Source organism: Diplotaxodon limnothrissa, linkage group LG6, assembly GCF_057381915.1.
Source record: "Diplotaxodon limnothrissa isolate DT_005_m linkage group LG6, D_limnothrissa_male_GT1.1, whole genome shotgun sequence".
Taxonomy (NCBI): Eukaryota; Metazoa; Chordata; class Actinopteri; order Cichliformes; family Cichlidae; genus Diplotaxodon; species Diplotaxodon limnothrissa.
This window is the reverse complement of record NC_140601.1, coordinates 11,254,859-11,266,322: the sequence shown is the minus strand read 5'-3', so window position 1 is coordinate 11,266,322 and position 11,464 is coordinate 11,254,859. Positions and strand designations below refer to the sequence as shown.

The window sequence follows — 11,464 nt, the reverse complement described above, 5'->3', positions numbered from 1 at the left end:
ACTCTGCTCTGCTCTAGCATTTTGTGCGTTTGTATGGTTTAGAAAGATGTGTCTTTCTCATGAATAACTGTGTGTGAACTGAATGTTCCCCATGGAATAAAGTTCATCTTGTTATTTGAAAGTGTGAATAAGGTGTTCTTCAAAGAGTTTTCATCTCTACATTGTCATTGGATCTGAGACCGGCCCGAAGCTTTCAGCTGAAAGCTAGAAGTTTCCTCCAAACAGACAGAAGAGCAAAACTTGTCTTGGAAAGTCCTGGAATGAAGGACAGAAGTCTTTCTGCAGCAGTAGCAATATAGCCGTGCTTATTGTAAGAACAGACAAAATCAGGCTTTAAAACTGAAAACTTATTTAAACTGTGTAAAGATTTAGTAGATTTAGGTGTATTTATTAGGGTTTTTTTTTTTTGCCATACGCTACATTTTTTGCTTTTACTCTTGTCAGAGAAGAATGACATTATACAGGGCAAATGCTTTACCCCCCAACCCCCTCTCCCCCAATCACCTGGGTTGAAAGAGATGAGTAAACACACTGATTTATATCCAGATCACTTTAACCTGGCACCACTCCCGGTCGCATGTAGATAAAGAAGACAAGGCTGACTGGATACTGAATCTCTTTATTATTCCTCTGGGAAACACACTAACAACAGCTGAGAGGTGTCAGGCAACATTAAAAGGTTTGTGTACGTCACTCTTTACTCACATTTTCTCTTCACATGCCAGATGGAGACTCCTGTGATTCATGAATGCATTACAAGGTCAAATTAGAAGAAGAGCAGGTGAAGGAATATGAGCCTTTATCAAGGCTATGTTCTACTTAATACTGGTATTTTGCTTTTTTGGTATGTTTTTGCTTTAAATTTTACACTTTGCTAACGTTTCATTAAAAATCTTCTTCCATTTTCTTTTCTCCCCCTCATGCATTCACCTCTCCTCATTCTTTATCACTCTCTTTTCAGTAGGATGATGTGGCGTATACGCCGGCGCTCCAGGACAATCTGTCTGTCCTTGGCCTTCGTCACCATTTTCATTCACCTCCTCCTGGCTCTTGTTTCATTTTCCATTTACCACCAGCCTTGTGACACCCCACTGCCACCCAGGACACACATTCCAAGAGACCTGGCACACACCAACTACACCTCTGTGGTGATCAGAGGTCCAGCTGAGCTACCAACTGATAATATACAAACAGATTCTTCCCATAAAGATGGAAAGAAGATGGTTAAGAGTCATGTACGACCACTTTCTGACAAAGGAGGCAAAAATGCCTCAATTGAGTCAGACTTGCTAAAGCTGGAGGCATTGTTTGGTCACCCACTTTACAACATGCCCAGCCCTCCTGTCCCTGAAGAGGACTGGCTGCTGAGGGTGAAACCAAAAGTCAAGGCGAGTGAGAGGAGCTCCCAGAGGTGGTCAGTATGATGCACTTAATATGCAAAGACCGTATGCTTGTGACTCATGCTTCCTTTGACAGCATCACTCCTCAACACCACAGTCAAACAGTACTTTAGCTTTCTAAAACCACTTTCCTTCACCAATCTTTGCTTTGGATATTTTGCTTTAGCACCTTTCAGTTCATATTCAGCTCAGTTTTGCGTTGTTACTGAAACGTCTCATACAGTTAAATTCATAATTTGCTGGATAAAGATGCAGTTTTTGTAGTTCTTGGTCTGCACACCATCCCAGCGGAGTTTAAGTCAAACTAATACATGATTGAAGGGCAGAATTTCAGCTGTGTTTCCTTCCTTGAGTTGCATGGGAATAATTCTGTCATCGTGCAGGTCTTTTGGTCACAATGAACTAACCAAGGGATTCTTTTCTTTTTAAGAATGTGCCAGATTGTTGACTGACCCCTTAATTCTTTAATAGATGTATCTATTGTTTCAGCATAATGATATACTCCTCCTTGGGCCTCATATTTGAACTCCAAAAAGCTATGAATTGAATCAGATGTTAATTCTACTCCATTTGTCATGAAATAATAAGAGAACAGGCCTCATCTGGCCATATATTGCTTTTCAGTCAATCATATGCATAAAAATGGCCTTTGTATAAAAATCTGTCCGTAATTCCTAAAGAGTTCATGCACAGTTTTAAAAAAAACAAAAGATAGAAAAAAAGAATTAAAGCAGAGAGTGTGCAGTTCAGTCAAATACTAACTGTTTAATTGAAAATCCACTGGGGTGTATGGAAGCAGAAGTACAAAAAATGTATCTATGTCCTAAAAATTATGAGCCCAACTGTAAGTGCAACACTGTAAACTGTACAAACTGTTTCCACAGTAACTACAAGACATTAGATGAAGCAATAAAAAGCTCCAACCTAATCACAGTATTTCTAATTTCACAGTATTCCACAGTAATTCTGGTTTTATTGCACCTCTTTGTATATTTCTCTGAAAACATGGTCGGTCAAGATTTTCACCAGATGGGTGAGACTGCAGGGAGCACACACAGTATCTTGTTGCTGCTGACAGTGTTGCTCCATGTATTCAGCTACTGTGGCCCATATTGATGTAGCCTAAGCAAAACTAAACATATGGGCTACAGTTTTCACAGGCACAACAAGAAATGTGAAGATGCTGTGCTGGCTTTGTGAAATACACTGAATATGCTGCGGTTGCTGCTGATCAAAGCGTTCCCAGCTGGCTCCTTTTACATTTGGCCTCGCTTCTGCGTGCTCTGTTGACATCTTTAAGCGTTCATTGCAACTATAGTAAAGCAACCAACGTGTCTAACAGCAGTTAATCTTCAAGTAATTCCTCTCCCCTTCGGTTGTCTTTTCCTGTGCATCTGTCTAACAGTGAGCAGACACTCCCACACACACAGACAGTGAAACCGCGAGCAGAGGAGAGCAGTGACACAGCCGAGGCTCTCAGCTAGATTAAAACTAAAACCTTAAAAAGTGCTCATCAGTTTGGTAAATAACACTGACTGAATGCTCCGTGCTCCACTTGTCCCTCCACTTGTAATGTAGTGTGGGAGGTCGCTCTCTCAGCCTCTTTGTGAACAGTGGTATGGATTGCAGTTCTCTAGTCATGAATGGTCATGACTGGATGAATGTGTGTCTAATTTTAAAATGCTTGGTTAAAGTAGAAGAGTGCTTTGTAGGTGCATTTCATTCACCAAATGCAATCATTATTCAGGATGAGTGCGAGCCAGGACGGCTATGAGGATGTTCACTGGAACAGCAGCAGTAGCAGCCACCCTCCGTGGCTGCGCTTTCACCTGGGCATCTCCCGCTGGCAGCTCTACCCCCATCATGACCCCAACATGGAGCCCCTGATGCAGCAGCTCGCCACCCATCGCATCGTCAGCACAGGTGTGATATTCAGATTCCGAGTTTTATGTTTTTCTTTTGGGCGATCTAGTAAACGCCTCTTTATAATGCTTTCCTTTTGCTGTTATTCAACAGTATCAATGTATGGTTACAGCAGAGCCTGATGCCACATGCTAATGATGATGTGCCACAGCTGAGGTGTCAGACAACCATGGGCTGGCTGTTTTCAGAGTAGTAAACTGAAGCAGTTTTTAGTTGAGATAAATAAATTGGTGTGTTAAAGACTGCAGCCTGCTCATGAAATGACTTGAAAAGAAGTAGCTCCAGGACAACCAACATTAAAATTACGCTCAACCTGTAAAGGTTTGTGGGCTACAGGGAGGGTAAGAGCAGAATAAAGAGCAGGCTTGTTGTGAGTGTGTGACACCTGAGGTTTAGGGCCTGTCTTTCAATTTTAGATTCACTGTGAAGTTTCAGTGAAATGAAAGCCACTGTGAGGGACCTTGGGGGCTCAGCAGAGGATGAGCAGGAATACTTGAACTACTGACCATGTAGCAAACTTAAAAATACACATTTCTTTATGTTTGAACTTCTACACTGATAATAAAGTTTGGGTGGGAGGGGACTGTCTGGATGGTCCACAAACACGACTTACTTGTCAAAAAGTGTAACAGTATATACTATCAGTCATTATGTGCAGTGCCGTGAAAGTGTTTGCCCCTTCCTGATTTCCTAGGTTTTTGCGCATTTGAGTGTTAGCCAAAGATAACCCGAGTAAATATAAAACGCAGATGATCCTCTGGACTTTGGGAAAATAGTCTGAAGAGACAAAAGATTAACCTTTTAGAAGGTTTGGGCCTCGTAGCATCTCCTGTAAAAGTAACACAGCAATTCATGAAAAGAACATCATACCAACAGTCAGCAGTGGTAGAGTGATGGTTTGTGGCTGCTTTGCTCCCTCAAAACAAAGACTATTTGCTGTAATTGATGGAAACATGAATTCTGCTCTCTGCCAGAAAATCCTGATAGTGAATGCCCGACTGTCAGTTCATGCCCTGATCTGAAACACACCAGCTTGTCTACTTCTGAATGGTTAAAAAACAAAATGAAGGTTTTGGAGTGGCCCAGTCAAAGTCCAGACTCAAATCTGGTGATTTGAACATTGAACGACTGGCGACCCATTGAACGACTGGCGACCTGTAGCCCTGACCCCCATCGTAAGCAAATGCTTCGAGAAGCTGGTCAGGGACTTCATCTGCTCTGCACTACCCGACTCACTGGACCCTCTACAGTTTGCATACCGCCACAACAGGTCCACTGATGATGCCATAGCCCTGACACTACACACTGCCCTGTCACACCTGGAGAAGAGAGACACGTATGTGAGGATGCTGTTTGTAGATTACAGCTCAGCATTCAATACCATCGTTCCCTCGAAGCTGGACAGGAAACTGCAGGATCTAGAACTGAGCAGCTCCCTCTGCAGCTGGATCCTTAGCTTCCTGTCTGACAGACGCCAGGTGGTCAGACTGGGCAGCATCACCTCATCCCCCATCACACTGAACACTGGTGCTCCACAGGGGTGTGTACTGAGCCCTCTCCTGTACTCACTCTACACCTACGACTGCACAGCCACTAACAGCTCCAACATCATTGTGAAGTTTGCGGACGACACTACAGTGGTGGGTCTTATCACCAACGGTGATGAGACGGCTTACAGGGAGGAGGTCAGCGCCCTGACCCACTGGTGTCAAGACAACCATCTCACCCTCAACGTCGCAAAGACAAAGGAGTTGATAGTGGACTTCCGGAGGTGCAGAGAAGTACACACCCCCATCACCATCAACGGCGCTGCTGTGGAGAGAGTGAGCAGCTTCCGGTTCCTTGGAGTACACCTGGCTGAGGATCTTACGTGGTCAGTACACACAAACAAAACAGTGAAGAAGGCGCAGCAGCGCCTCTTCTTTCTCAGGAGACTGAAAAGATTCGGCATGAGCCCCCGCATCCTCAGGACCTTCTATCACTGTGCCATTGAGAGCATCCTCACTGGATGCATCACCACCTGGTATGGCAACAGCACCGCCTACAACTGCAAAGCTCTCCAGCGAGTAGTGCGGTGCTCTGAACGGATAATTGGAGGTGAGCTTCCCTCCCTCCAAGACATCTACAGGAAGCGCTGCCTGAGGAAAGCGGGGAGGATCATCAAGGACTCCAGTCACCCCAGCCATAAACTGTTCAGACTGCTTCCATCAGGAAGGAGGTTCTGCAGCATCCGGTCCCGTACCAGCAGACTGAGAGACAGCTTTTTCCATCAGGCCATCAGACTGCTGAACACGTCATAGACACCTCAGCTTCACTACTGGAACTTCAACATTATGCACTCCACACTGTATATAAATGCCACTTGTTTTGCACATATTCAACTCTGTATATTTTATATATTTTATTATTATTATTATTAGTATTATTTTATTTTATTTTTTTACTATTTAATTTGTAAAAATGTGTATACACACACACACACACACACACACACACACACACACACACACAGGAAAATATTTAGTATACACATCCAGAAATGCATACACTATTATATATTGTACATATATTTATTAGTTTCAGGTTGGCCATTCTTGTATTTTGCTCGTTTGTGTTGTTGTGTTTGCACATCTCTGTTGCTTGTGGGGCTCGCACACAAGAATTTCACTCGCATGTGCTGTGCCAGTGTGCCTGCACATGTGATGTGACAATAAAAAAAGTGATTTGATTTGATTTGATTTGATTTGGTGGAGATGATTTGACCTTAGGGGCTATGCATGCTTGAAAACCATCCAGTTTGGCTGAATTACAACAATTCTGCAAAGAAGAGTCAGAATTCCTCCACAGTGATGTGAAAGACTCATTGTCAATGATCAGAAACACTTAATTGCTGTTCTTTCTGCCAGTGGTGGCACAGTCAGTTTTTGGGTTTAGGGGCAATTAGTTTTTCCCACAGGGCAAGCAAAGGGTTTGGATAGCTTTTGTCCCTCAATAAATTAAACCATCATTTGAAAAATGCATTTTCTATTTATTTGGTTTGTCTCTGCATAATATTAAACATTTTTTTGATGATCTGAAAAGTGTGACAATGTGCAAAAGACTAAGAAAGAGAAAATACTTTTTCACAGCACCATCTGTCCATTGGTGCCATGAAGTTGGGATAAAATGTCATATCAAAATATATTCTATAGCTTCCTGTTATGATAGGTAACGGTGGTGTCAGTGATGGTGTCAAATATTAACATTTTTCTTGAAAAATGCTCTTGCTGTAAATAGATCCCTGTGTAACCTTATTCACCAGTCAGGCCTTGACGACTCCTTTCACCAAAATAAACTGAAGGACACTTAACAAGAAGAAACTCACCAATTGCAGTGAACTGAATCACACGTGCAGTACATGGCAAAATATATTGTAATACTAACATGTTAACATATTCAACGGTGCTCAAAGATAGTGAAGTGCAGTCTTGACCATCTCCAAGAAAACTATATTATCAGAGCTGCTCCAGTACATTCAGCAGCAATATCTCTCTAACATTTCCTAACATTACCCACCCAAAGCTAGAGGTCATACCAAACAGATATAGCGCAGGTAGAAAAACTCTGAGTGTTGACGTAAGATGTGTTTCACTGATTGGATTCAGCAATTAATTTGTAGTAGGAAATGTTATTTCAGCTTTGAAAGACAATATAGCCTTGGCTGAACAAGCAAGGCCATAAACACAGGCTGAGATGGGTTTTTTGTTACCTTGTTTGGCATGGCATGTGAATGAAACTTCATACAACCTTGTTAAAAGAAACCGTTGTTGAAAAGCACAAGGCCGCACGCTCCATGTGTGTAAATAATTGTAGAGATTCACAGAGATTCACTAAAACTACAGTTGTTTGTATCGTAGCACAGTTGCAAGCATAACTGTGAAAAGTACGTTTGTAAATTCAGTTCAGGATCACTTAAATTTAGATTTTTCAAAGTTCTTAGGATTGCTTTATAAAGTTTTTCCAGAGTAGCCTTCCAGAAAAAATGTGAGTAAAGGACAGATGTTCCTGTTAAAATGTTACTACATTAACTGTGGAAAAATGAGAATACGATTTTATCCATCCATCCATCCATCCAGCCATTTTCTTCCATTTATCCAGTTTAGGGTTGTGGGTGATGGAGCCTCTCCCAGTTGTCACACGGTGAGAGTCAGGCGACTTCCTGGACAAGTTGCCTGTCTGTTTCTATAAAATGCAGTCTTGTGAAAAACTAAGAATGATTCAGTAGCTTGTGGAACCACCTTTAGCAGCAATAACTTGAATAACTGAATTTAGTCAGTCAGGTGAAGGCCTGCACATTGACTGGGTCATCGCAGCACCTCTTTTTCAGTCACTCTGTTCTAGATTTGCTGCTGTGCTTGGGATCAAGATCCTGTTGCGTGACCCAGTTTTAGTTGTCAGAACACACATTTGACCCTAAAATAATTGTTATATATTGTTAGTTCGCGATCAACACAATGATCTGGTGCTCCGAACTGTAACATTCAACCTGCTAACTGAGGCTTGTAGAGTCTGAGATGTAGCTCTTGGGTTTTTTGCAGTTTTCTGAGCATTACAGGGTCTCACCTGACCTGGGTTGAATTTTCTGGGACGTCCATTCCTGAGACGATTGTGTTAACACACACCTGAAAACTTCTGCTTTAACAGAGGCGGTCGCATTAATGCTGTGCATTTAATTATCAGTGCCTGGCTGCTACTTACCCTCTTGACTGTGGAAGCAGTAATAGTGTGCTTAGGTTTTTACAGCACTGCATAGACACATGACCTTATAATGCTGTTTGTGGTATACATTGTCTTTGTGAAGTGCCAATATGTGTGAGAAACACATTGTGTGGACATTTAGGTGTTTATCCTCAGATTGATAGAAATGTGCTATTTGCATGATGACACACATTTGCTCTTTTTCCAAAGTCTTTCTAGGAAATAAAGTCTCTGCTATCACAATTTGTGTGTGTGTGTGTGTGTGTGTGTGTGTGTGTGTGTGTGTGTGTGTGTGTGTGTCTGTGCGCGTGCATGTGTGTATGTGCTTTTTCCTGAACAATGGCCAGTGTATTGTCACAGCGTGGCGTATTATTTGTGTGTTTGTGAGTGTGTATGCACTTTGTTGCTATGGTAACACCCTCTGTATTGTATTCCAGTGCAGAAATCTGGGGGTACTCAGTTGAAGCTGGTGATGTCATTTCCCAGCTATGGACAAGCCATGTTCAAGCCCATGAAGTAAGCTGCTAATGGCAAACCCCTACACAGTCATCATAGCTCTCAGTGTGTATAAGACTCCTTTATGGCCTCTTGAAACAAGAACAATAAGTGGAGATGGGAAACATGGATGTCTAAGTCGTCAGACAGCTGTATTGTTTGAGTGAATAGTAGAAAAAATGTGTCTCAAACTCCTACTGTCTGTGTGCACTTGTTCAAATCTAGTGAGTCAATAAATAGACTCTTTCTGATGTGCATTTTTATCTTTACTGACAGGCAGGAGAGAGATGAAGAAACCAACTACAACCTGTACTATTTCTCTGACTTTGAGCGGCACAATGCAGAAATTGCAGCTTTTCATCTGGATAGGTATCAAGTCAAATTTCTCTTATCCAAAAGGGCACAGCAACACACTATTACAGAGAGCACCACAAGGGAAATGGTGGACAAAATAGCCACATAAAAAAAATGCAAGTTATGTAACACTATTATAGTTTCTTATCTCTTCTCTTCTCAGCCTTTTTTTGGGGGGTCTTTTATCTCTGCACTTAATCCTGTCCTCATCTCACACTTTGTTTCACACTCTCTGCAGGATTTTGGGTTACAGGAGAATCCCCCCTGTGGCTGGGAGGCTGGTGGATGTGGTCAAGGAGATCAAAGACATCACTACTGACCGCAAGCTGGCACGAACCTTTTTTGCCTCCCCTGGTAACACTCCAGTACACCCTTTATTAATTCAGCAGGCTTTAAACGCCCTCATATGTCAACCTATTATAAATTCATTTTATTTTTCATATTTTCACATCACCAAAAACATTTTTCTGTCATTTTTTCCTGTTCACTTGCTTGCTTTTCTCCTTCTCTGTGCACCTCTGGCTCCCCCTAGTGGGAAATGAGTGCTTCTACGGCCAGTGCTCCTACTACTGCTCAACAGAGCACGCTGTGTGTGGCCGCCCCAGGGACCTGGAGGGCTCCTTGGCTGTCATGCTACCAGATCTCTCCCTGGCAAGGCGCAAGACCTGGAGATCTCCGTGGAGACGTTCCTACAGCCGAAGCAAGCTGGCAAAGTTAGTGGACGCCCTGGGCTGTCCAGCCATACAGAAAACAAATGTGCTCAGTGATAAAGGAAAGCTTACACCCTGCACTATATCAGTACAAAGTTATTAATATAGTGTTTACAAAAGTTTTAGCAGTGGCATAAATTTGATACACTTTGCCACCTAATTTGTTTTGTTTCTATGGTTTAGCAAATAGCAAACATAAGCATGTCATAACTCTAACTGTCATAACTGGCAAATAAATCAAAGATATGCAAAGAGTCAGCATTAAAGTGTCGACACTTGTGCTTCATAACTACTGCAGTTCCCCGTGGCAGGCTGGATATTAGCTCGTGAACCAAATCCTGTTTCCTTGGTGATTTCATTCCTGCCTGATCCGTGCACAGCAAAATCTCCAGTGTTAAATTAACACTAGTACTATACTAACACTGAGCAGTGCTGATTTTCTAACACTGGAAAATAACTCAAAATGTTAGAAATATTCCAGTGTTAGAAAATTTAGCACTGCTCGGTGTTAGCCATTGTAAATCTTCAGAACTGACTAGGTTACTTTTAAAAATATAACACTGTCAAAAGTGTTCATTTAACACTCAGATGAGTGGACACATATAGACACTCTCTAGTGTTAATTTGACAGGCGAGATGTTGCTGTGTGCGTGAAGCTGGTGATGGTTTGTTGGCTGATTGCTGACTATTTGCATTCATTTGGTTTATTCGTCAATCAAAGTCGTTGAAAAATACGAGAAGCCCATGAGTAACTATTTGTATTCGGTTTGTAAAATTCACAATACATATCATAGCGTGCTTTTAGCACCTCCTGGCCAACACGCACAACTGCACACTGATCTCTGGACTGCTTCTTTGCCAGCTGCTCTTCATACTCATCTTCCCACCCTCCGGTCCCACCACTACTGCATAAATAAGAGAGGCAAAATCAGAGGCTGTGAAACAGCTGTGCCAGCCAGCCTCTCCTGGCACTGCCCCCTGAAACCTCTGCTCCACCTCTCCCCCTGCAGCTGAGCTACAATCATACCCCATTACTGCAATGTTTACCAAGTGATGCAGGATTTAGTATCCCAGCATCTTCTAAGCTCCCACCCCATGTAGTCTGCTGTTCTTGTCATACTGTCTCCTGAAACAGAACTGCTAACCTGTAGGTTTACTTACCTAAAGTATATGTTCCTCACAAATATCTAACTGCTGTTTAGTCTTATGTATCCTGTAAAAACAGAATAGAAATCCTACATTTAGAAACTACCTGCAGTTCCCAGATAGCTGTCCTCATATTTCCTACACTTGACCCTTCTGTATAAGTAGGCTGTGAACTTAATGTTCATTTCTTTAACAGAAACTCATAAAACTTTGATTAATTACGCTGTACATCATGGGTTGTAGTTAACATGATTTAGTTTTCTGCTGGAGGTGATCATTCAATCCATTTGAATAATGAGCTGTGGCTCATTTGAATGCTAATAAAAAGCTGGATGTTCCTGCTCTATTTTATCTTACAAAGAACGTGGTTTTCAGGTGGGAGACAGAACCCGAGTACTGCTCCATGGTGAAAAAGACACCGCCATACGACAAGGGCACACGACTGGTGGACTTCATAGACATGGTCATACTGGACTTCTTGATGAGTACGTTTTTGTCTGTTGCATTGTCCAGATTGGATTTTTAAAGGATGAATTTCTGTTACAGATGACCCAGCAAACAAGGGAGCCTTCAGGGAATGTTCCCTAAAGGTTCCCTGAGCAGGCAATTTGACATCTAATAGGAGAGGAAAAAAAAAACTTCTTGCCATGTGGTGGAAAAGTGAAGTCATCAGTAATATTTCAAATACGCTATATTCCA

The 11,464-nt window shown here is 42.2% G+C and overlaps 1 protein-coding gene across 2 annotated transcripts in view; it reads left to right on the top strand.

Moving 5' to 3' along the window:
- The first annotated feature begins 570 nt into the window (after nt 1–570).
- Nucleotides 571–11,464, top strand: part of LOC146630152 (extracellular serine/threonine protein kinase FAM20C-like) — a 39,932-nt gene continuing 29,038 nt past the window's right edge. Inside the window, exons 1-8 of one of the 2 annotated variants that reach the window (XM_085356787.1) lie at nt 571–679; nt 965–1,414; nt 3,148–3,323; nt 8,498–8,576; nt 8,832–8,924; nt 9,148–9,263; nt 9,442–9,622; nt 11,141–11,250. In XM_085356787.1, coding sequence (XP_085212913.1) covers nt 966–1,414; nt 3,148–3,323; nt 8,498–8,576; nt 8,832–8,924; nt 9,148–9,263; nt 9,442–9,622; nt 11,141–11,250 — 1,204 coding nt within the window. In that variant the 5' untranslated portion in view covers nt 571–679; nt 965. Of the gene's footprint in view, nt 680–961; nt 1,415–3,147; nt 3,324–8,497; nt 8,577–8,831; nt 8,925–9,147; nt 9,264–9,441; nt 9,623–11,140; nt 11,251–11,464 lie in introns of both variants that reach the window. The other variant, XM_085356786.1, reaches the window with a different exon arrangement.